The 27,469-nt window shown below is 41.6% G+C and overlaps 1 protein-coding gene across 1 annotated transcript in view; it reads right to left on the reverse strand.

The window, feature by feature from the left end:
• LOC100081068 (CD2 associated protein) overlaps window positions 1-27,469 on the reverse strand; it is a 91,112-nt gene that overhangs the window by 55,531 nt on the left and 8,112 nt on the right. The window contains 1 exon segment of the mRNA XM_029072194.2: window positions 2,819-2,979. Within this exon segment, the coding sequence (XP_028928027.1) occupies window positions 2,819-2,979 (161 nt within the window).

Here is a 27,469-nt window from a genome sequence, read left to right on the forward strand (position 1 = left end):
TATTAACTACACAGAACCAGATCAATAACACTGGTTGTGAGGTAGCAGAAAAAACTGCATGGGCCAGGAAGTTGGGAAGGGATTAATGAGTGAATGGCGCCAGTAAAATAATTGTGAAGAGGACTTTTTCTTTATTTTTTAATGGGATCTGTTAAGTGCTTGAATGTCCCAAGCGCTGTACTAAACGCTGGGGAAGAAACAAATGAATCACACTGGTCACAGTCCATGTCCCAGATGGGGTTCCCTGTCTTAATCCCTGTTTTACAGATGAGGTAATTGTGGCCCAGAGAAGTGAAGTGATTTGCCCAAGGTCACAGCAGATAAGTGGCAGAGCTGGGATTTGAACCTAAGTTCTTCTGACTTCCAGGCCTGTGCTCTATCCATTAGGCATCACGGTTCTCATGCTGGTTTGAAGAAGAAGTTGGTTTGGTTCCACTGAGGGCAATTCGAGACAGGGGGAGGGTCTGAGCACTGGGGCAGAGAAGGGAGAGTGAGACACAAGGTTTTGCTTGTGGGGAACAAAGGGCATAAGCCTGGGGGCAAAATGAGAACCAGGAAATCGGTCTAGTTGAAGCCAGTTAACAGGGAGTCCTATAAAACCAATGGGTTTTGGAGCAAATTAAGCCAAGGTGGTCTTGAGAAGGCCAATTGACAACTTAGATTAGCATATTTTGGGCACATCATCAGGAGGACTAATTCTCTGGAGAAAACGCTAATGCTGGGAAAAGTCCAGGGAAAACAGACGATACAAACCAGCAGCTAGATGGATAGAAAACAAAACGATACAGAAGAAACGTTTGCAAGGTAACAGATTATGACATAAGATAAGATGTTCTGGAGAAAATATAGCCAAAGAGTTGCTATAAATGGGAAAGAATTTGACAGCATTTGATTATAATATTAACAATTAAGCTGCTTTTTTCCTATCAGGAATTTGTATTTCTTTTCAAATAATTACTATTATACCTCAAATTTGTATTGCTTTTTCATTTTGGCAAAGTGATTTTTGGTCAGTCCCCAGATCCTGCTGGTTCTTTCTTCATCACATCACCAGACCCCACCCCTTCCTCCTGTCCATCCAAACTACCACTCACGCTGGTTCAAGCACATGTCCTGTCCCATCTCAACTACTGTGCAGATTACTTGCTGACCTCTCTGCCTTCGGTATCTCTCCTCTTCGGACCTCACTCACTCTGTCGCTGGGATCATTATTCTAAAACCATGTTCTGTCCTCGTCTCCCCACTCTTCAAAAATCGCCAAAGGCTGCCTGCCTAAAGCAAAAATACCTGAACATCAGCGTTAAGGTACTCAGCTCACTCCCCTCTGCTTTTCCTCACTCTTCTCCCACTACAACCCAGCTCACACCCTTTGCTCCTCTCAAGCAAACCTACTCTTCATTTTAGGTTCCATTTTATTGGCTCCACTGAATTGGCTGACACCCCTCCTTCCTTCATCCCTTCTGCACAACAGCAAACAGTGTTATTAAAAAAGAAATAGGGAGCCAGTATAAAATGCTTTTGGAAAGTGGAGTCAAGTGAGCATCTGGGCACAATAATATTAAAAATGATAAGTCATCTTTCTCAGAGTTCCTAGTGCTTTTTAAAAAAAAATTCACTCGTAATTCTTTCATGGTATTACGTTTTGTTATCTTACTATGGTCATTTCCCCATGTACAAATTGCCAGAGACTTTGTAGACACTCAGAAAAAAGCCACATGGCAAGTCTGCTTTGAAGTTACCATAATCTCAAAGTAGTACTTATATTTCGCTGAGAAATGAGAGAAGTGGCGTGACCTAGTGGATTGATTATGGACCTGGGAGTCAGAAGGACCAGGGTTCTAATCCCGGCTCTGCCACTCACTTGCCTGCTGTGTGGCCTTGGGCTAATCACTTCACTTCTCAGTCCCTCGGTTACTTCCTCTGTAAAATGGGGGTTACAGCTCTGAGCCCCATTTGGGACATGGACTGTACTGTGTCCAATCTGATTACCTTGTTTCTAACTCCAGCGCTTGGAATAAGGGTTGGCACATAATAAGCCCTTAACAAATACCACTGAAAAAAAAAAATTAGATTTCCCACTGACCAAATGGTAACTTGAAAAACTAGTATGAATAAAAGCCATGTTCAGAGTTTGCAAGAGAGACCCATGTTGTAAGCTGAGGCAGTTCGATTCTAGACAGGAGGCAGTAAGAAAGAAAATGTTCATAAGGAAGCAACTCATGTTTTTTCATTCATTCAGTTGTATTTCAATGAATCATTTATTGAGCACTTACTGTTCGCCGAGCACTCTAAGCCCGATGTGGGCAGGTATTGTTGCTCTTTATTGCTGAATTTTACTTTCCAAGTGCTTAGTACAGTGCTCTGCACACAGTAAGCACTCATTAAATCCGATTGAATGAAGGAATGAATAAGCGCATGGGAGAGTACAATATAACAGTAAACAGACACATTCACTGCCAACAACCAGCTTACAGTCTAGTTGTTTCTAGTCTATTAGCAGCATCACGAACTACTGATGCTTGTAATACAATAAAAGAAAATCTAATTGAGTTCTTCGACTTCTATTTATATCCTAAATAAACAGTACAAATTATATCCCCTACATTTAACAGTGAAACAAAGTTATATTTTTTTCCATTCTGGAAAAAAGAAAGAAATGAATGAAATGCATTTTGCATAAAAGTATTCACTTTTCCATTTTGAAAAGAATGGCTTAGTATTCGGCATCTACACAGGGATTGTATTTTGATACATTTTCTTATGCATAAAGCTTCAGTTTCTCAGCAGCAACCACTCAAGGTTAAAAGAGAATACTTGCCTTAACAAAATTATCAGGAAACATGCCTCTTTTCCCATTTAGTTCTCCTTCTAGCCATCCTTCCTCTTCTAGTTTTTTCACATTTCTGAGGATTTCCCCAACTCGAATCGTTAGTTCATCATCATGCACAGCATCATAGTCATACTCCACAATATAGTCAACTGAAAGGGAAAAAGGAATGAAATAAGTCTAAACATTCATTTCTAAGCCACTATAACCAATTCAAAAGGAATCAGGAGCCTTTCTCACACTCTCCCAAGTTCTTGGTACAGTGCTCAGCACACAATAAGCACTCAGTAAGTATCACTGATGATGATAATGATGATGAACAAGGACCACTGAAGAGAGAAAGCATTCTTCTCAATACAAAGTTTCACCCAGATAAAACCCAATGAGGACCAGTAATCAAAAGCAGTCCACAGACATGGTGGACTGTGGATTGTGAACTGTGGATTGTGTCACATTTTTTTTTTTAACCTGAATTTTCTAAGCACTTTCTATGTGCCAGGTGCTGAACTAAGTGTTGGGGGAGATACAAGCTAATCAGGCTGGACACAGTCCAAGTCCCACAAGGGATTCACAGTCTTAACCCCATTTTACTGAGAGGGTAACTGAGGCCAAGAGAAGTTAAGAAAAGTTAAGTTGAGGCCAGGGTCACACAGCAGACAAGTGGCGGTGCAGGTATTAGAATTCAGGTCCTTCTGACTTCCAGGGCCCTGCTCTATCCATTAGGCCAAACTGCTGTTTTGGCAAATACACGAGAGAAGGAGCACAATATCCTCTTCACAACTTTATCCGCTACCTTCCCTCCTCTTCCTAGCCAGAGGGTGAGGGGATCAATAATGATGACAATTTTGTAAGTACTCCCATTAAACATGAAACTTCCTGAGTCTTTCTGAAACTTTCCATTTTCTGGCTACTACCAGATGTAGCTCTTCCCCCCCCAGCCCCCACGCCATTATTTGTGAATCATTTTCTGTTTGCCTCTCCCTTGAGGGCAGGAAATGTCCTTTCTGTCTATTGTTCTCTCCCCAGCACTTACTATGGTGGATTGCAAAAGGAGCTCAATAAATACTCACCATGAGACTTGACCAAAGAACAAAAAAAGAAATTAAATCAAAAGAAATGGAATATATTTTTCCAGTCCACTTACAGACTTATACATTCAGAGAGCCGGCACGTATTCATCCCTGTTCTGGCCAGAATTAGGTGCCAAATCCCATTTGTCTCTTTTTACTTTTTCTGCATCGATCATCTTTTGATATGAAATTTAGAGGCTGCCTAATGCATATTCCCATTAGTCTCCACTCAACGTATTTAAAAATGAATGTCATGCCAAAAAAAAGACTAGCTAGTTTTCAGCCCTGTAGCCTGAAGTTGTATTTAACCACAGATAATTATTGAACAGTTCTTCCTTTATGTTAAAGTACTACTATACCATAAATAAGAACTAATTTCCTCAAATATGAAATGGAGGCATATCACTTCTAGATGAAAACAATTCTCAAGTCAATCCTGAATCTCGGAAATTTGCAGAGTGAATTGTTCATAAGAATTGGACAGGACATAATTCATTTCATGCTGGCTAAAAAACTCTTAAAATAGAACTGACATTTATCATACTGGGCAGTTTTCAGAACGGGTTCTAGAAATGAAAGGAATGCATCTAATAAATAATTCCAAAAATGATCCAAATCTCCCTACCGTAACTTCTCTAAAGGCTGCCAATTTGCCATCCCACCAAGGATACAATTTGTAGTCTGACTACTCCTTTGAAGATACCAATCGAAGGAAAATATCTCTAAGTTCTCATGGATGTGCCATGAGCATGCAACCTCTACTTTCCAGGTGTGCATCAAACACCCTTGAGAGATTAGAATATTAGTGTGGAGAAGCCAATTTGAGAAGTAGCGTGGTCTGATGGATAGAGCACGGACTAGGAGTCAGAAGGACCTGAATTCTAGTCTCAGCTCTGCCACTTGGCTGCTGTGTGACCTCGGGCAAGTCACTTCACTTCTCTGTGACTGTTACCTCATCTGTAAAATGGGGATTAAGACTGAGCTCTAGGAGGGACAGGGACTGTGTCCAATCTTATTTGTTTATATCCACCTCAGCGCTTAGAATAGTGCCTGGCATATAGTAAGCATTTAACAAATACCACTATTATTTTTATTATTATTATTATCTGGGATAAGGCATATGTATTCTCATCTGCAAAATGGGGACTCAGCACCTGTTCTCCCTCCTAATTGGACGAGGAGCTCCTGTAAATTAGCTTGAAATCTATCCCAGAACTTAGAACAGTGTTTGGACATATAGTAAGCACTTAGAAAATACAACAGCTACAATAATGATGACAATAAGAATAATAATAACATATCCTTACCTAAAATCTATATATAAAGTCTGAAGTGAACCCACAAAAGCTTTCTTTGAATTTCTGTGCAAACACTTTTTTTTAATGGTCTCTGTTAAGTGCTTTCTATGTGTCGGGCACTACGCGTTGGGGTAGACATGAGCTAATCAGGGTGGAAATAGTCCATGTCCCATATGGGACTCAAAGTTTTCATCTCCATTTTCCCGAGGAGGTAACTGAGGGACGGAGAAGTTAAGTGGACTTGCCTAATGTCACACAACAGATAAGTGGCAGGGCCAGGATTAGCACCGAGGTCCTTCTGACACGCAGGCCCATGTTCTATCCACTAGACCATCCTGTTTTGCTATTATCATTACAAATATTATTATTTACACATCCCATATAAAGTCCAGTAAGTAGAACAATCTTTCCAAAATAATATTTCAGGTAGTCCATTTTTCACAATGTCCTATGCAAGTCTTTGGAAAAAACAGATCATGTGAAAAGTTCTGAAATTCTAGTTTTGATTGTATCAAAATGGTCATTTTGACAGGAGAAGCCATATGGAGAGGCATTTGGATTTATATTTTAAAAGTAGTCATTTGTTCCAAAGAGATGAAATCAATTCTCTACGAGTGAGAAAAATCTTCCAAATACGTCCCCTTCTACCTTCTATCTTTCTACTGCCCACCCCGCACGCTCCGCTCCTCTGCCGTCCACCTCCTCACCGTCCCCCGTTGTGGCCTATCCCACCGTCGACCCCGGGCCACGTCCTCCCGTGGTCCTGGAATGCCCTCCCTCCTCACCTCTGCCTAATTCTCTTCCCCTCTTCAAAACCCTACTTAGAGCTCACCTCCTCCAAGAGTCCTTCCCAGACTGAGCTCCCCCTTTTCCCTCTGCTCCCCCTCTACCCCCCCTTCACCTCCCCTCAGCTAAGCCCTCTTTTCCCCCCTTTCCCTCTGCTCCTCCCCCTCTCCCTTCCCCTCAGCACTGTACTCGTCCGCTCAACTGTATATATTTTCATTACCCTACTTATTTTGTTAATGAGATGTACGTCAGCTTGATTCTATTTATTTGCTATTGTTTTAATGAGATGTTCATCCCCTGGGATGAACTGGGTTCTATATTTATTATTTACTTATTATATTTATAGCAAAATTTATAGCAAATATTTATTGCTATTGTTTTTGTCTGTCTCCCCCAATTAGACTGTAAGCCCATCAAAGGGAAGGGACTGTCTCTGTTACCAATTTGTACATTCCAAGCGCTTAGTACAGTGTTCTGCACATAGTAAGCACTCAATAAATACTATTGAATGAATGAATGAATCTCTGTATTTTTCTCACAAACTAACAATCTTTATCAATCATGTTAAGATCCTGCTTAAACTGTTCTAAATAATTACATCTTTCATTTGTAAGGGTTTCTTTCTCTTAGATTTGACTGCAAACTGCTAATGCATGCTGAATATGTCTTTTAGAGAGTTCCAGAAAAGACAGGGTTTTCAATAATGGAAAACACAGACACCATGGTCTCATACTTCCCAAATTCACTTGTTTACTCAATGTTAACGAAGAGCACAATCTTCAGAAAGACAGGAAATTCCGAGTAGGACATGACAAGCATTCCATCTTTATACGTCTTCTCAAAATAGGCAAAAAATAATAATGATAATTGTGGTATTTGTTGAGCCCTTACTATGTGCGCCAAGCATTACACTAGGGACTGGGGTAGATACGAGAAAATCAGGCTGGACAAAGGACACAGAAGAGAGAGGCTAGAAAGACACAGGGACAAAGACCCAGAATAAGAAAGCCAGTATAGAGACAATGAAGGACAGGTTAGCATTTCCATTAAATTGTGAACTACCTGAGAGCAGGTAAGTTGGATTTTGCCTAAACTCCCAACCTCGCAGGCCCTCAAAGAGTTTCAATAAATAACTTCTTGCCTTTCTGCCTTCTGAATCAAAGGGGAAAGAGGAGCTATACATGATGCAGCTAGTTGGAAAGCTAGTTTTTAGTTCCATTTTTTCTTTTTTAATGGTACTTATGTGCCAAGCACTGTACTAAGCGCTGGGGTTGATTCAGGCTCATCAGGTTGGACACAGTGCATGTACCACATGGGCCTCACACTCTTAATTCCCATTTTACAGAAGAGGTAACAGGCACAGAGAAGTAAAATGACTTTCCCAAAGTCACATGGCAGAGTCAGGATGAGAACCCAGGTCACTTCTCTGCCTCAGGGACCTCATCTGTAAAATGGACACTGAGACTGTGAGCCACACATGGGACAGGGACTGTGTCCAACCTGATCTGCTTGTATCCACCCCAGCACTTAGTAGAGCGCTTGACACACAGTAAGGCTTAACAGATATTATTATTATTATTGTTCTCTGTGCCTCACTGATCTCATCTGTAAAATGGGGATAAGAGTGTGAGCCCTATGTGGGACAAGGATTGGGTCCAACCTGATTAGAACAGTGCTTGGCACACAGGAAGTGCTTAACAAGTACCATAATAATAATAATAATTCTCTCTCTTCTCAGAACTCTGTTCCACAGTGGATTCTCAGCTGCCAGAAGGGGCTTCTTCTCAAGCACTTTCTCCTCATAGCAAACGCAAGGGCAAACGGACAAAACTGAGGAAGATACGATCTGGGTGGAACAGGGGATTTCTGGAGAAGAGGGAGGTTGGAAGATTCCCAGAAGAAAAAAGCCATTATCCAAAGTCTAGGTGTTTCCACTAGTTTATTTGGAAATTCAGTTCTTACAGCCACATTCCTCCAAAGATCCAAGCATAGCTTTTATTAACTAAGCCACTGGGATTTTAAATATGTCACTTCCCAGATTATTTGATTAGGAGCCAAATCTTTTTCATTATGTCAAGGCTTGAGCATCTTAAATCGAGCTACTTCTCGTTCTGGGTGTCTGCTCTGCTTCCCTGTTCCCTATAAAAATAGCAGTGACCCGCTCGACCACATCATTTTCTGCTCATGCCAGCATTTCCTACTCAAGGAATAACTGGTCAGCTAGCAACATCACACAGAATACTTAACAGCAGGATGCCAACTTTTCATTTTGAGCTAGGAATGGAGCATGAGGAGGTGAGGAGGGAGGATTGGTGGGAGGGAAAAAGGGAACTGGAAATGGAGAGGAAAAGGGAAGGGTGGAGAAGGGAGTTGGAGGTGGCTGAAGGAGTAAGAGGTGAGTTGATTTTTTCTTAATGGTATTTAAGCACTTACTACATTCCTGACACTGTACTGAGCCTGGGGTAGACACAAGATAATCCCCAATTTATAGATGAGGTACCTGAGGCACAGAGAAGTGATTAGTCCAAGGTCATGCAGCACACAGGTGGCAGAGGCAGGATTAGAATCCAGGTCCTCTAACTCCCAGATTGGCATTTCTCTCGGAAGGAAGGAGTGATGATAATAATCACTGTGGCATTTGTTAAGTGCTTACCACCTGACAGGCACTGTTCTAAATGCTGGGGTAGATAAAAGGTTATCAGGTTGGATACAGTCTAGGTGGTAGGGAGTAGGATTTAATTCTGCTTGCTCTTCCCCTCCTCTCCCTGCCCCATAGCACTTATGTATATATCTGTAATTCTATTTATCTATATTGATACCTGTTTACTTGTTTTGATATGTATATATCTATATTCTATTTATTTATATTGATGCCTGCTTACTTGCTTTAATGTTTGTCTCCTCTTTCTAGACTGTAAGCCCGGTGATGGCAGGGATGTCTCTCTTTATTGAATTGCACTTTCCAAGCACTTAGTACAGTGCTCTGCACATAAGCTCTCAATAAATGTGACTGAATGAATGAATGAATTTAATCCCCATTTTACAGATGATGAAACAGAAGTGCTAATAATAATAATAATTGTATTTAAGTGCTTAATAATGACAATGGCATTTGTTAAGCACTTACACCTGTGTCAAGCACTGTTCTAAGCACTGGGGTAGGGACAAACTAATCAAGCTGGACCCAGTCCAAGGTGAGACGGACATGAAAAGTGAAGTGACTCACCCAAGACCACACAACGGACAAGTGACAGAATAGGGATTAGAACCCAGATCCTCTGACTCCCAGGCTCGTGCTCTGTTCACTATGCCGGGCTGGGAGAGAGCAGCAAGAGGGAGGACATAGGAGAAGCGCCTTGTGAGAAGCATGATGGAGTAGTGAATAGAGCATGAGCATGGGAGTCAGAAGGTCATGGGTTCTAATCCCTACTCTGCCACTTGGCTGCTGTGTGTGACTTTGGGCAAGTCACCTCACTTCTCTGGGCCTCAGTTACCTCATCTGTAAAATGGGGATTAAGACTGTGAGCCCCACATGAGACAGGGACTGTGTCTGACCTGATTAACTTGTGTCTACCCCAGCACTTAGAACAGTACCCTGCCACATAGTAAGCGCTTATTAAATACACTGAAAAATTAAAAACAAAAAAAACAACATCCTGAAGAACAGCAAACCGAAAGCACAATATGACCAACAGTCACAGATCAAAAGATCAAAACCAAACGGAAGGATAAGCTGGCACTTCGAGGTGGTAGGGGGAGAGGGGTGCAAATGACAAGGGTCCCCGAGGGAGGATGAGGAGCGATGGTGGCAAGCAAGAGTCAGCTGGGGCAGGGAAAGGGGACTAGTAGATTTTGGCAGGCATACCAAGTTTCCCATGGCCCAAGGGTACACAGTGGACCAGCTGCAGAAGAAGTAAAGAAGGAGCTCTTTGAAGAGTGAACAGCAGCCAAACATCCCACAGAGTGCACCAGCTGCAGAATAAGCAAAAAGCGGTCCTCTTGTAGGAGCAGCAGAAAGACAGTGCACCAGGCCTACAGTCGAGGGTGATTTGAGAATCATTACTCAGTACTGTACTGAGAAGCTGCCTGCCTAATGGATAGAGCACGGGCCTGGGTGTCAGAAGGACCTGGGAGTCAGAAGGACCTGGGTACTAAACCCGGCTCTGTCCCTTGTCTGCTGTGTGACCTCAGGCAAGTTACAGCTTCTCTGTGCCTGTTACCTCATCTGGTAAAAAAAAAAAGGGGGGGGGGGGTAAGACTGTGAGCCTCATGTGAGACAGGGACTGTGACTGATCTGATTAGCTTGTATCTACCCCAGGGCTTAGAACAGTGCCTGACAAATAATAAATTCTTAACAAACACCATTATTATTACTAGTATGCATTTTAATGGAAAGGGCCATACACCAAACTTCAAACGCTCTCTCATTAGGAAGGGACTGCAGCATTCCATGTCTCCTGGCAAAAACCATGCCATGATCCTTGAGTGTGGAAGCTTTGGAAATAATTACCTAGTCTCCTGTTACCCTAATGGAACAGTGACCCCTGTTTCATTAGACCTACCTTGATAATTTTTCACGGCTGTTAACTGTTGTTACTGTATTAGGTACATATCTGTAATTTATTTATTCGTACTGATGTCTGTGTCCCCGCCCTAGAATGCAAGCTCCTTGTGGGCAGGGAATATGTCCGTTTATTGTTGTATTGTACTCTCCCAAGCGCTTAGTACAGTGCTCTGCACACAGTAAGTGCTCAATAAATTCAACTGAATGAATCGCAGTCAAGAAAGGTCAATAAATACTATCTATGAAAGGCCTGTTCTTTGTCGAGCACTTGACTAAGCTCTTGGGTAAGTAACCGAATCAGCAGACACGACCTTCCTTAGTAGCAGTCTGGAAGGAAAGGAATGGGTAGATTTTAGCCATGTTGTGAAGGTCAAACTGGCAGTACTTACTGATAGGCTATGTGGGCTGAACAAAAGAGGAGTCAAGGCTAACGCCAAGGGTATGGGCTTGTGAGACAGGAAGGATGGTGGTGCTGTCTACAGTGATGGGAAAGTCAAGGAGAGGATAGGGTTTGGGTGGAAAGATAAAGAGTTCTGTTTTACACATATTACGTTTGAGGTGACGGCAGGAAATCCAAGTAGAGACGACCCGAAGGCAAGAGGAAATTTGAGACTGAACTGACGGGGAGAGATGAGGGCTGGAGATGTGGATTTGGGAATCACCCACATAGAGGTGGTAGTTGAAGCCATGTGAGTGAATGAGTTCTCCAAGGGAGATGGAGAATAGCAGGGGACCCACAATGGAACCCTGAGGGACCCCCTTAGTTAGAGGGTGGGAGGCAGAGGAGGAATCCGAGGTGACTGAGAATGAACAGCCAGAAAGATGAGATAGGAGAACCAGGAGGGGAGAGTTTCAGTGAAGCCAAGGTTGGATGTTTCCAGAAAAGGGAGTGGTCCACAGCTTCAAAGGCAGCTAAGAGATGGATGGGGATTACGACGCGGCAGAGACTACTGAATTTGGCAAGAACAACTTCATTTGTGATCTCTGAGAGGGCGGTTTGGTATTCGCTCCACAGCATTGATGTGCCTATCTATAAATGATATATTATAAATTATTTATATTGATGTCTATCTCCCCCTCTAGACTGCAAGCTCCTTGTGGGTGGGAAACGTGTCTACCAACTTTGTTGTATTGTACTCTCCCAAACTCTTAATAGACTGCTTTGCATACAGTAAGGACTCAGATACCATTAATCGAATGATTCGTTTCCTACTCCCACTGCTAAGTGTCAGGGGTTTTTTGAAGGCTCCAACAGGTCTGTCAACAGGCTACACATACCACATCCTGTCACCTTGTGACAAGTCGTCAAGAACCTTAAGTGACCTACTAACATGCAAGAGGAAGTGTCTGCTCTGTGACCTTGGGCAATTTACTTAACTTCTCTTGGTCTCACTTATCTCATCCACAAAATGGGGATTAAGACTATATGCCACTGTGTCCAACGTGATAATAGTCTATCTACCCCAGTACTTAGCACAGTGCCTGGTACATAATAAGCACTTAACTATTTAAAAATAAAAATAAAATAGCACTTAATATCATTTTTTTAAAAGTTGTTCTGCTACTCAAGGGCTTCAATCTTCTAGCATTTTACCAATTTTTCATTTGGATGTAGGTGGAAAGGGAATGGAAGAAATTCCTTACACTTAGGTCAGACTAACAGTTCATCCAAACTGACATTATGTTTGACGGTTTGGGTTTGGGATGATGATGTTGGGAAGGATTTTTCCATAACCTTTAAAGGTCCCATTACTCCTGCTTCATTTTAAAATCATAGCCGACCAGCTGCAAGTCTTGGATAGATGCAGAGGTGGGGCATCATAGCCTCTTTGTGGTCAAGTCTGCACCAGCTAGTCAAAAAGGTCAACAGATCAAGACTGTTTATCAATCAGTGGTACTTATTCATACATTCAATTGTATTTATTGAATGCTTACTGTATGCAGAACATGATACTAAGCATTTGGGAGACTACAATACTACAAAATTAGTAGACATGTTCCCTGCTCACAATGAGCTTACAGTCTACAGAGGGAGGGAGACATTTATATAAATTAACAACGTAAAATACCCAATTTATACAAGTATATATACCTCTATAAGAGTACTGAGGGACTGTGGGTGGGATAAATATCAAAAGCCCCAAGGTCACAGACCCAAGTGCGCAGATGGCACAGTACTGTGAGCCCGCTGTTGGGCAGGGATTGTCTCTATCTGTTGCCGAATTGTATATTCTAAGCGCTTAGTACCGTGCTCGGCACACAGTAAGCGCTCAATACGATTGATTGAATGAATGAATGGATAGAGCACAGAAAGTCATGGGTTCTACTTTCGGCTCTGCCACTTGTCTGCTTGTGTGACCTTGGGCAAGTCACTTAATTTCTCTGTACCTCAGTTACCTCCTCAGAAAAAGTGGGGAATGGAGACTGTTAGCCCCATTTGGGACAAGGACTGTGTTCAACCCGATTGTGTGCATCCACCCCAGAGTTTAGTACAGTGCTTGGCATATAGTAAACGCTTAACAAATACCATTATTATTATTATTATTGTTATTAAGTGAGAGTGAGGTGGGGGAAAGAGGGCTTCATGTGGATGGTAACCATCACACCAGTGTGCTCAACTCAAAGTCAGGGTTCCTGGATTGAGCTATGAGCTCCCTCCCCACTGCCCCACACACCCCTACACGAAGCTTCTGTTAGGTTTCAATACAAGGCAAAACCGGAACCAATATTACTTAGCTATTCAGCACTGAGACCAAAGGATTCTCTCCAAAACACCTGCTCATTTCAGGCATAAGAAATTAAGATGCTGAATCCCAGGTCTCATATACTATCGTTGGATGTTCTGCTTATCTCAGGCAGAACATCCAACAACACTATATGAGACCTGGAATTCAGCATCTTATTTTCTATTTTTCAAAGCAAATCAATAGAATAAGAATCGATGCTTAAAATTCCTGACTTTCAAGTCAGCATTGAGTGCACGGGATAACCCTCAAAGATCTCCCCGATGAGGGTATCTGAAACAGACTCATAAATTGGTAATTAATATCTAACGATTTAGAAGTGCAGAGCTTTTTTAAAAACAATGTCCTATTTCAGGAACTGAGAAGCAAAATGGGAAATGGCACCAACCACTTCAAATAATAGTTTAAAAAAAAAAAAAGGCAAGGGCTTTTTGGGGAAGTAGAGAAACTGCAGTGGTCCAAGCTGGATCAGTAATCAGCAGCATGAAAGGAACAAGGAGCAGGATAGGCAGCTCCACGGAAAACTGGAATACAAACTTAATTATAGCCTTGGAACTTTTTGCATCTTAAGAATAGAAAGTGTCCATAAGAATCCCATTTATGAATTGGCAAATTTACCCTAAAGGAATATAAATCCTTTAACATTGTTCAATTAAAAAAGCTGGTTGGTAAAGTTGTTCCCTAAAGGCATGGGCAATTCCATTAAAAAAAAAAAAAGCTTCTTGGAATTCTTTCACCAGCTTTTGATTTTTATTAGTCTTCAAAGCCTTCCCCTTGCCCTTTTCATTGTTCGTTTAAGGGAAGCAGAATGGTTTACTGGATAAGAGCACAGGCCTGGGAGTCAGAAGGACGGGGGATCTAATCCCAGCTCTGCCACTTGTCCGCTCTGTGACCTTGGGTAAGTCACTTCGCTTCTCGGTGCCTCAGTTACCTCATCTGTAAAATGGGATTAAGACTGAGTCCCATGAGGGACAGGGACTGTGTCCAACCTGATTAGATTATTAATCCAGCGCTTTGAGCGGTGCTTGACACATAGTAAGATCCTGAATACCATGAAAAAGACTGGATTATGATCCTTTAAAGTCATTTAACTTGATCCTTCCCACATCCCTGAAGCTTACAAAAAGTTTGGCAGCAAAAGACATGCTGATTTTTTACTTATTGCTCTTTGTGAGGAATAGGTTGTAAAGCTTAAAATCTCCGTTTAGCTGATATTTCAAGTTAATTCCTTTAGCTTAAAGAGCGAGCATCTCTGCGTAAATGCTAACATGCATCATATTTCCTTTATAAATCAATCGTATTTATTGAGCACTGAACGTGGGCAAAGCACTGTACACAGCATTGGGAGAGTACAATATAACAGAGTTGGTACACATGCTCCCTGCCCACAACGAATTTAGAGTCTAGGAGGGGACGCAGATATTAATATAAGTAAATTATGGATATAGACTTATGTGTTGTGGGGCTAATAAACTTAACAAAACCTAACCAGATTATAGCTGCACCACTGATTAACCACACGCACCTCCTGATAGCCATCAGAATACATGGACTAACCACTGGTCTATGTTATTTCCTCCTCTATTATCCCAGCAGTACATTAATTAGGCAGAGGCAATGGATTACATAAAGCCAGTGGGGTATCACTACTGCATACTTTCTTACTGCCACTAAAATCATGGCAGTAAGCACTGTATTTCAAAATTTACAACACTTCGCATGTTTCAGGGTATTCTCTAAACTTAAGTTCCTAGGTTTCATTTTTACAATAAAGATACAAATTTCATCTGGATCTCAAGCTTAAATCACAGGAAATGTTCAATCAAATTCCCATCTGTGGGATAACTTCCCAAAACTACCTCTCATCCAACCTACAATCCCTGCACCTACACTTGCCTCTAGGACATCTCCAGTCTGATATCCCACTGACACCTCTAATTTGATTACCCTAAAAATGAGACTGCCCATTTTTTCTCCTGAACCCACTCCTCTTCTTAACTTTCCTGGCTTTATAGGTAGCAGCACCACCGTCCTCCTCCCTGACCCAAAGGTCAGCTTCCGGGCTAGTTGCAAGAGGAGGGGTCTGGGAGTCAGAAGGGCCTCGGTTCTAATTCCAGCTCTGCCATCTGTATGCTGTGTGATCTAGGGCAGCACTTTGCTTCGTCTCTGTGCCTGTAATCTCACCTAGAAAATGGGGATTAAGACTGTGAGCCCCATGTGGGACATGGACTATGTCCAAACTAATTAGCTTGTATCTACCCCAGTGCTTAGTACAATGCTTGGCACATAGTAAGTGCTTAAATACGATTAAAAGCAGTGTGGCTCAGTGGAAAGAGCCCGGGCTTGGGAGTCAGAGGTCATGGGTTCGAATTCCTGCTCCGCCACTTGTCAGCTGTGTGACTGTGGGCAAGTCACTTAACTTCTCTGTGCCTCAGTTACCTCATCTGTAAAATGGGGATTAAGACCGTGAGCCTTACGTGGAACAACCCGATTACCCTGTATCTACCCCAGTGCTTAGAACAGTGCTCTGCACATAGTAAGCGCTTAACAAATACCAACATTATTATTAAAAAAAACCACACTCAATTCTCCCACCTCCATCCCTTCTCACACTCTTCCTCCAGCTTGGAACTTCTTCCCTCCCCAAATCTACCACACCATAGTTCTAACACCCCACATCACAACCCTCTAAGTGTTGCTCAATTTAGGCAGAGAACAAGTATCCCAACTCTGTGGAATTATACTCTCCCAAGTGCTTGGTACAGTGCTCAGAACACAGTAAGCACTCAATACTGTTGATGGTAATCTCCTCCAACAATCCTTTCCAACCTGATTCCCAATAATTTAAGTAACCCCAAGGCATCAGTCATTTCTAGCACTTATGAGCTTCCCCAGTACTTACGTGCATGTGTATAGAGATAGATACATACACATCTCCCCACCACATGTCCGCTGTGTGATCTAGGGCAAGTCACTTCACTTCTCTGTGCCTCAGTTATCTCATCTGCAAAATGGGGATTAAGAGTGCGAGCCCTATGTGAGCCAGGGACTGTGTCCAACCCAACTGCCTTGTATCTAATTCCAGTGCTTTGCACTGTGTCCGGCACACTGTATGCACTTAAAAAATACCACAATTCTCATCTCTCTATATATTTATATATATAAATAACAGAGTTGGTACACATGTTCCGTGCCCACAACGAATTTACAGTCTAGGAGGGGATGCAGACATTAATCTAAGTAAATTATGGATTTATGTGTTGTGTTATAGATTTGTGTGTTGAGCTCTAAACTCAGCTCGGCTGCTTTGTGACCATGGGCAAATAACTTCTCTCTGCCTCAGCTACATATATTATTTACATATATAAACATGTTCTTTCAGTTGTACATTTATTTTCATCCCTGTATTCTGCTAGATTGTAAACTCCTTAAGGGCAGGGATCATATCTATCTCCATTGTTTTCTCCCAAATGCTTAGTATACTGCTCAGCTCATAGTAAGCACTCACTAAATATAACTGATGGACTGATATTTGTAAATTTTTTTTGTCTCTCCTGTTAGGGTGAAAGCTCATTATAGGTAGGAAACGTGTAGCTTCGTTTCATAATTCTCAAGTGCCTAATACAGTGCACTACATTTACTGAGTGCTCAATTAACTACTACTACAAAATGGGTCCATAAACTTGGCGTTTTCTCTATGTCTTTTTTCATGATATTTGTTAAGCACTTATTATGCGCCAGCCACTGTACTAAGCACTGGGGTAGAAACAGTTAATCAGGTTGGACACCGTCACGTCCCACATGGAGCTTACAGTCTTAATCCCCATTTTCCAATCAAGGTAACTGAGGCTCAGTGAAGTGAAGTGACTTGCCCAAGGTCATACAGCAGACAAGTGACGGGCAGGATTAAAATCCAGGTCCTTCTGACTCTCAGTAGAAATAATCAAAAGATGAATTCCTACCTTCAAGGATTTTACAATCTAAGAGATGAAAAAGTATTATGTAAACTGACCTATTCTACAGTTACGAATTAAGAAATAGATATGAGACAAAGAAAAAAAAATAAATACATTAGTGTGATAGAGGCTGATGGGATGACAGGAAATTAATGAGAAAAGGCCTCCTAGAAGAGGTGATAACCTTTTTCGGAGTGATTTGAAAGAGACATTTCCTGCAATGTCACCTGCCAAAGTCCAGGAAACCTGGGATTTAGGGATTTTCCATCCAACACTAACCCTTTGAGTCATTTCGGGTTGCTGTTTTCTAAATGGAAACAGCAACATACTTTACTAAACAAACAAGATGAAGTTGTTATTTTAATGAAGTTTTGTAAGCTATTGTTCCTCCTAGCTTTAAAATTTTCAATTTTACAATATCTCTACACTAAATCTAATCGAGATGGCAACTCTGTAAACAAAAGGACCATTTCTGACTTGTAAAAAACAGTTTAAAAAAACACAATGGAGGAATTTTTCCAATGAAACTATTACACTATATCTAAATGAAATTAACTCTATATTCAAAATTAAATAATTCAGAATGTAGTGGGTCAAAACACGCAAGTGCCTTTGTATTTAGAGGTTGACAAAAGTTACACTGCTATAGTTATGGGAACAAGTATGGCCTAGTAGAAAGAGTCAGGGCCTGGGAGCCAGAGGACCTGAGTTCTAATCCCAGCTCGGCTGCTTTGTGACCATGGGCAAATCACTTAACTTCTCTCTGCCTCAGTTACCTCACCTGCAAAATGGGGATTTAATATCTATTCTCCCTCCTCCTTAGAATGTAAACCCTTTGTGGAATCTGATTATCTTATAACTACCCGTGTTTAACACAGCACTTGGTACGTAATAAGCACTTAGCACCAATTACGATTATTATTATTACTGATATCTGGAAGACTGAATATTCAGGGATCTTAATATTAAAACATTTTCCTTTAGGTACCTTGAGGACAGCTCTGTTGTATTGTACTTTCCCAGTTGCTTAGTGCAGTGCTCTGGTACACAATAAGCACTCAATAAATGCCATTAATTAATCAATGGTATTAAGGATTCAATCTCACTCATCCTCTCAATGCCACAGTGGAAAAGTAAGATTAATTAACAGTCTGCCTCTTTAATCTTACATAATTAGCAAACAAAAGAAACTAGAAACAAGTATGCAGAATGCATCTGGAGTAATAAATTATGTTGGAAAACGAGCCAAAATGTTAAATCATGTTTATACCTATTAAGGGTACAAGTTAAATTACAATTGTTTTTTAAAAGCTAACAAGTCAGTCGCCTACTAAATTCCACTGAATTTATTGAGTTTATACAGTGTGAAAACCACTTCAAAAAAATTTTAAATAGTAACTAAATCTTAACCCAATCTTTCTGACATTCATTTCCTGCCCAGAAACCCATGTCATTGTTCTAAATATAAAATTAATCATTTTCCTGTAATCTTACATCACTAACTTCCGTAAACATCTACATAAAATGCTATAGAGCTGAGACTGGTTTTCCTTCTTTTCTCCTCAAGCTTACGACCTAAAACATGACTTTTTCAAGTTTCAGGCCATCTTGCTGGAAAATATTAGGGCATTTTAAAGGTACCCCACTGCAAAAAATCCTCAATTGAATTATTAAATCCACAGATACCTGGGGCGGGTCACTTAACTTCTCTGTGCCTCAGCTCTCTCCTCTGTAAAATAGAGATTAAGACTGTGATGCCCAACCTAATTAACTCCTATCTACCCCAGCGCTTAGTACAGTGCCAGGCACATAGTAAGCACTTAGCAAATATCATTTAAAACATGGGTGAAGGCACAATTGTGGTGATCCCAATTCTACTCTATTCTGTGACCAAAGATTTCACCCTTTCTCCCTACCATTCATTCATTCAGTCATATTTATTGAGCACTTATTATGTGCACAGCACTGTACTAAGCACTTGGAAAGTACAATTCAGCAACAGATAGAGACAATCCCTACCCAACAACAGTCTCACAGTCTAGAAGGGGGAGGCAGACAACAAAACAAAACAAGTAGACAGGAATCAATAGCTGACAGGCACCAGCTGAGAGTGTAAATGCTTCACTGCAAACCATCGCTGCAAACCATCACCGCCATGGTCAAAACAGTTGAAACTGGTCAAAACAGTTGAAACGCCAGTCCTTTGGGCAGAAGACAAACCTTTCTGCTCTTATGGCCTAGTGGAGAGAGCATGGGGCTGGGTGTCAGGACTTAGATTCTAATCCCAGCTCCACTACTTGCCTGTTAGATGACCTTGGGCATATCGGTTCACTTCTCTGGGCCTCAGTTACCTCATCTGTAAAAGGGGATTTAAGACTGTGAGCCCCACTTTGGACAGGGATTGTGTCCAAACCAATTTGTTTGCACTCACCCAGCACTTAATACAGTGCCTGGCATATAGTAAGCACTTTACAAATACCATAATTATTATTATTATTAACTGGGATCCAAGATGGGCACTCAATCAAGCCCTCATCGCAATAAATAAGAAACTGTGATCATCATTAGGAGAGGGCAAATTTGAACTAGCCCCACTCCTAGCCCACTAGAAGAACTGAATCTCCCCAATTCACATAAACAAATTCAATCACCTGGAATTTAGCTCTGAGTGAGGGGAAAAAAAAGGAGCTTCAAAGAATTCAAAGGCCTGGGGCTGCAGAAAGTCTGGCTGAAACACAAACCTGGCCCTTGGAGGGTTCAACAACAACAGATTTCCTTGAGCTGCAGGAATTTATCATTATTCCTGGGGTGTAACATGGCTTCTTGCAAATGAGTTGAGCTGCCTATTCATTTTGCCCCAAGTCTAACTGTGTGTGGGGGTGGTTGGTGTTATTTGGTGCTACTAAATTGAGAGGCCTCAGAGTAGGGAGGCTACTCTGGGATCAGGCAGCAAATGTGAGGAAGCCTCCAGTTCACAAGCACTGTGATACTCACCCCCGCCCCATAATCACTTACAAAAAAATCTTTATTTTCTACCATTTGTGGTGTTGTCATTGTCAAGTGTTTACTCTGTGCCATGGTGTAGTAGATAGAGCACGGGCCTGGGAGTCAGAAGGTCATGGGTTCTAATTCTGGCTCCGTCACCTGTCTACTGTGTGACCTTGGAAAAGTCATTTCACTTCCTCTGGACCTCAGTTACCTTACCTGGAAAATGGGGATTGAGACTGGGTGCCCCATGTGGGACAGGGACTGTGTTCAACCCAATTTGCTTGTATCCACTTCAGTGCTTAGTACAGTGCCTGGAAGATAATAAGCACTTAACATATTCCATTATTACTGTTATGCAAGATACACAGGTTGGACCCAGTTCTTGCTCCACATGGGGCTCATGGTCAAAGTGGGAGGGATATCAGGTATTAATCCCCATTTTTACATCTTTTACAGAAATTCCAACCATTCTGTTTGGGAATTCAGTGTGGCTATGATTACTGGGGTCTTCCCAGAGCAGTCAACTGGATCCTGGAGGATGAATAATCAAAGTATAATCAATAGAGAAGCAGCGTGGCTCAGTGGAAAGAGCATGGGCTTTGGAGTCAGGGCTCATGAGTTCGAATCCCAGCTCTGCCACTTGTCGGCTGTGTGACTGTGGGCAAGTCACTTAACTTCTCTGTGCCTCAGTTCCCTCATCTGTAAAATGGGGATTAAGACTGTGAGCCCCACGTGGGACAACCTAATTCCCCTATGTCTACCCCAGCGCTTAGAACAGTGCTCGGCACATAGTAAGCGCTTAACAAATACCAACATTATTATTATTATTATTAATAGTATACATTAGAAAGCTCCCATCTGGAGAGAGACTAAGACTTGGACTATTTAGAGTAGCTGACACTTGGAGCTGTCTGATCCCTCTAGACTGTAAGCTTGTTGTGGGCAGGGAAGCTGTCTGTTGTGTTTCAATCAAGTGTTTAGTACAGTGCCCTGCACACAGTAAATGCTCAATAAGTACCACTGATTGACTTATTACCAGGAATTGCTTACCAATGTGCTAAGCCACATGGCCAACCCAGGGCTTTTGCTAGGGGAAGTGGACGGAAATGGTTTTAGATTGTTAACACATGAGTTTCCTTTTTTACCTCAACTTTAGCTTGAGCTGAGAAAAATAACTCTCCATCATTAGTCTTTCTGCCTGGCTCCCAGGGGACCAGGAGACAAGCACAGAACCCCACTCTGCCACTTGTCTGCCATGTGACCATGGCCAAGTCACTTCACTTCTCTGTGTCTCAGTTCCCTCAGCTCTAAATCAGGAAATTAAGACTGTGGGAAGGGATTGTGTCCAACCTGATTAGCTTGTATCTACCCCAGCAATTAGTACGGTGCCTGGCATATATTAAGTGTGTAAACAAATGCCATTTGGGGGGGGGGAGAGTAACAAAGTGGTAGACCCAGGAGTGCCCTGACTAGGATCTGGCCTTAAGTTCTTGGGTGCCATGAGATGCTGCTAGTTCAACTGCTGCTTCACAACAAAGGGATCTTTCCCCACTGAGTCACTGCCTCAAAACAATGGTTCCTTCTCATAAGTGTCCTTAATGTCATATTTACATATGTATAACTACTTCAAAATCTTAGACATTTGTATCTACACTGCCATTGATAACCATATTCAATCAATTAATCATTTACTGAACGCTTAACTGTGTGCAGAGCACTGTACTATGAGATTGGGAGAATACAATATGTCTGTACAATGCTTTGTAAACAGTAAGCGCTCAGTAAATACAATTGAATGAAAACTGTAACAGACACATTCCCTTCCCACAACCACCATACAGTCTACAGGACATTGTACTCTAGTCACTGTTTGCCATATTGTTTCTTTTGGTTATTATTTGGGGAGTGCATGAATGTACTTTACATTATTTCCCAGGGAGACTACTTTTTATCCGGGATTCTACACATTAAATTTTTGGTGGAACCAAAGGGTGCTAATCAAGGTGTATATTTCATTATGGGCAGGGAACCTATCTGCTAATTCTATTGTACTGTACACGCTCAAGCACTTAGTAAAGTGCTGTACATAGTAAGCACTCAATAAACCCCTCTGATTGATAGCAGTACAAGTGTGCCCCATGATACATCCATGCTGTATTCCTCAAGAACAGGGAATGGCTATATCATGAGGTATATTTTCCCACTGACTTATAAGCACCTTCAAGACTGTAAGCTTGTTTGGGCAGGGAACATGCCTACCAACTCTGTTCTACTGTTATATTGTCCAATATTGTTATATTGCCCACTGCCTAGTGCTCAATAAATACAATTGATCATAGGTAGTTTGGTTAGCTTTCTTTCCAGAACCAGCTCCAACATAATCAAGCCAAAATTGTACCGTAAATCTGCCCCTACTTTCCCTGCCCCCATCCATATTCCTTGACCGTTTTGTTTCGTTTTTTGGTTGTTTTTTGGGAGGGGAGGTGGCTTTCCTACCCCCTTCTTTCCCATCTCAGGCCCTTCCTCCCACCTTTTGACCCCCATGCTTAAAAATTGTACATCGTACCTCTCTATATGACCTTGATATTTTCACTCAATCTAAACAAGACTTGGGTTGCAAATTTTTTTTAAGCACTTACTATGTGCCGGGTACTGTACTAAGCACTGACATAAATACAAGCTAATCAGGTAGGACACACAGGCCATGTTCCACACATGGCTTACAGTCTTAATCCCCATTTTACAGATGAGGCAATTAAAGCCCAGAGAAGTGAGGTGACTTGCCCAAGGTCACAGAGCAGACATGTAAGGGAGCCAGAATCAGAACCCAAGTCCTCCTGACTTCTGGGCCCGTGCTCTATCCAATGGGCCATGCTGCTTCTCTGGTCACATCACCTTAAGAGGGAAATAACCATCTGGAGAAAACCCAGAGAAGGGCAACCAGGATGATGGGGAAATTGAGAAGATTCCTGATAGGACCAAAGTACAAGGGGTAGGGATCCAGGCTGGACAGACGCAGGTTGAATGTGAACGTGATACAAGTCTACAATGTCATGAAGGGTTTGGGCACAGAATTTTGGTTCCTCAAATCCCAGTGGACGGGGAGGAGTTACCTGGTGGAGCTAAAGGGAAGTAGGTTCAAAACAGAGAAAAAAAAAATTCCTTCCCACATTGAGGGTGCAAATATTACATCTTCCCACAGGAATCTGTGAGCAGAAAACATTAGCAAGTTCAAGGCAGGTTTGGAACAAATCAACGGATAGGCTATCCAAAATGTTCCAGTAGACTGTAAGCTCCCTGAGAGTAGGAATCGTGCCCACTCACTCCTAAGCACTTAGCACAGTGAGCTGCACAAAGAAAGTATTCAACAAACAGTACTGACTGGATGTTGGATGACACCACTCTAAACATTCGGAAGGATGCCCGGGCGGACAATCCTCGTCTGGTTCCTCCAGGAATTCTGTTGCAACAGAATACTAGGCTAGACGGAGCATTTCTGTGACCTTATTCATTCATTCACTCAGTAGTATTTACTGAGTGCTTACTGTGTGCAGAGCACTGTATTAGGTGCTTTTTTCAAGAACTGAACTGAAAGGCAAACTGCATGTTTTCTAAAAATGTCAAAATATCCCCCAAAATAATAATTTAAGAACAAGTTCTTAACAACCAACCAGACTTAGCATTTCATTAGCACTTAAAAGTATGAAATTCCTGCCAAAGAAACTTCAGGGGAATGAAGTAAAATCAAAAGCACGAGACTGTGCCAACAGTATAAGGGAGCAAATCAACAGTACAAGGGAAAAGATAAGTGCAAGTCCACAAGCATTTTTAATACACATTGAGATTTATACAACTGATTAACAACAGTTTTGCACTAATGCAACTTCAACATAATTTGGAACTGTTTTAGCACCCTCCAATTAAAGACAAAACATTATACAGTTTGCAGGCAGAAATAATTAGAGCCCCACCTAAGATTACCTTACCTAAAATAATGTAGGAATTTCTGCCAACTGTTTCCATGAGCTCGTTAAATATTTAAGCCCTGATAAGCAGCATTTTTTGCATGTTCTTAAACAATACATACTTTGTGGTCCCACTTTAGAATTTGGTCTATTCATTCTAAAGTAATGACAAAACAAAAACAAGCGCACACATAAGGAGTTACAAAAGCTCTTCCAATCAACCTTGACCAGGTAGGGGGATGTGAGTTGTCTACGGATTTATAAAAATACTCCCTTCCCTCCTCATTGAATTTCAAGTATTTCTAGTATAATACTTTTTCTACAGAGGGAAAAAAATTGGGGAAGGCAATTCTCCAAAATGATACTCACCAAATAGCATTAGGCAATGCAATATTTTCCATCACTCCCTGGTTTTAGAATTATAAAGTCAATGTGAATGTGGAAAACACATCAATAGTGTGTCATCTGCTTAATAACTAGGAATGCTTACATTTGCTGTTGATCCATTTTTTAAAAATGGTATTTGTTAAGCCCCTACTATGTCCTGGGTACTGTACTAAGCCCTGGGGTAGATACAAGATAATCAGGTTGGACACAGTCCATGTCTTACGAGGGGATCAGTCTTAATCCCCATTTTAAAAAAGAGGTAACAGGCACAGAGAAATTAAGGGACTTGGCCATGGTCCCATAAGGGACATATGGAGGAGCTAAGTTTAGAAACCAGGTCCTCTGACTCCCAAGCTCGTGCTCTCTCCACTAGGCCATGCTGCCTTTCCTATATTTGTTAAGCACTTACTATGTGCCAGGCACTGTACTAAGTACTGTGGTAGATGCAAGCCAATCAGGTTGGACACAGTCCCTGTCCCACATTGGGCTCACAGTCTTAATCCCCATTTTCCAGATGAGGTAACAGGCACAGAGATGTTAAGTGACTTGCCCAAGGTCACAGCAGACAAGTGGCAGACTCAGAATTAGAACTCACGTTCTCTGACTCCCAGACCCATGCTCTATAACTAGGCCATGCAGCTTCTCTTTGTATATAATATAAAGCACAAAATTTGCAGATGAACCTAAATTGGGTGGGATTGCTAATGTACTGAAAGACAATAATAAAATGCTAAATGGCCTTAAATTTTGAAAAATGCTATTATAAAACAGCATTCAGAGGGACAAGTGCAAAGTAGTTTCCTTGGGGACAAAAAAAAGTTAAATGTACGAGGAAAGATTAGCTATACAAAAATATAGCAATAAAAATCCTTGAGGGAAGGGGAGAGAAGTGTTTTGGGAGTCAAAAACGCAAGGGATACCAAATTCTTCCTTGGTCAAGGGACTTACTGGAGCATGGTGTCCAATTTCGTTCACATGAAGACTTAAGTGGAGAAACCAACAATGATCCAGAGAAGAGTGACAAATGTTAAATGGGATGGAAATAGGTCTTAAGGAGAAATATTTAAAGGAATAGGGTATTTCAGCCTGGAAAAGAAGAGCTATTATTACCTCTTAATCCTCTCTCCCAATACACATGGTCTTCACTGGCTTTAAAGCACGCAATCATCTTTCTCCCCTACTTTTATCTGCACTCCTCTCTCTCAGTACACCCCAGCCCCCACACCCAAGCTGACCTACTCACTGCCTCGCTGGCCCTAGCCTACCTCTCTTGTGGCCTGCCTCTTGCTCACACCCTCCCTCCTTCTCTTCCAGGAACTCCCTCCTCCCCTTCTCCAAACCACTGCTCTCCCCAGCTCCAAAGCCCTGTCTTAAATGACATCTCCTCCAGGAGGCCTTCTCCCATTAATCTTTCACTCCCCATACTATTTCACCACAATTCATATTTCATCTTTCCCTCAGCATCTAAGTAAGCCCTCCTCGCCCCTCCAACATACACATCTTCCCTGTCTATTACTTCCTCTGGATTGTAATCTCATTGTAGTCAGGGCCCCTGTCTACTAAACTGTTATGTGGTCTTCCCCCAAGTGCTTAGTACAGTGCTCTGCACACATAAAGTGCTTAATAAATACCATTGGATTGATTCTTCCTATCTGTAATTTATGTTAGTGTCTATCTCCCTCATTTATATTGTAAATTTCTTGAAGGAATGGTGGGGCATCATGTCCACTAATTCTATTGCACTTTCCCAAGCACACAGTACAATAGTTAACAGTGTGCAACAGAATTTAGCAGGCACTTTTCCTGTCCATAATGAGCTTACAGTCTCAGAGGGGGAGACTGATTCCATAACGTGTGCTGTCCCTTGGCTTTGTGGAGAAAATGGGGTTAGGGAATTAAGAACCTTCTTCTAACAACATGTTTCTAATGGGACAGACTAGGCTTCATGGTTGGAAGAAACATCTTGGCATGTCTGGAGACAGGCAAAACACATCTACTGCAGGAAGGGTTTTCCTTAAATTTGGGCATCCTCAGGTACAGCTAACTCAGAGGAGAACTTTACGTTCACAAAGAGTGTTTGGAAGGGGCTGCATGTTTTCATGTCTTCAGCTGTTAAGACTGAGGAAAAATACTTACATTGCAGTAGAAGAGATGATGGTAGGTGAGAGGAAGAAATACTTGACTAGAGGTGAGAAAACCCTATAATACAACATGCTATTAATGGAAGATGAGGAGTTTCCCTCACTGGACCCACACTCTCACACAGATAGCCATCTGTCCTGGATAGTTTGTAGTCAATCACCTGTCTGGAGGCAGGAGATGGACAAAACATTCTCAGGTTCTTTGCAGCTATTACTCCATGATTTTAAGTAAAATATTAGAAAACTTTTTCAACATAGAGCGGCTATTGAGGATAGAAACTGTTCTTCTAAATGATCTCACCAATGTAAACTCAAAAATTAAAGTGTTAATACATTGATCGGTATTCCTCTGGTGACTCGGATGATACCCAAGTAACTTAAATGCCTGGTGGTGTATTTTTGAATTCATAGAAATGGAGGGAAGAAAGAAGGTTCTCATAGTCAATTAATGGTATTTGAGTGCTACATGCAGAACACCGTTCTAAGCGCTTGGGAGAGTACAATAATGAAAGGTTGTATTGGGTGTATTGAAGACATGCATTAATGGCAGACCAGGGGCTACTTCAAAGATGATCAGCATTATTATTTTCAGAAAAAAACTAGAGAAAGTCTACAAACACAAATGGGGACTAAGACTGTGAGCCCCATATGGGATGGGGACTGTGTCCAACCTGATTAGTACAAGCGCTTAGTACAGCTCTCTATATATAGTAATCACTCAATAAATACAATTTAGGATTGGC

Source organism: Ornithorhynchus anatinus, chromosome 9 (assembly GCF_004115215.2).
Source record: "Ornithorhynchus anatinus isolate Pmale09 chromosome 9, mOrnAna1.pri.v4, whole genome shotgun sequence".
Classification (NCBI taxonomy): domain Eukaryota; kingdom Metazoa; phylum Chordata; class Mammalia; order Monotremata; family Ornithorhynchidae; genus Ornithorhynchus; species Ornithorhynchus anatinus.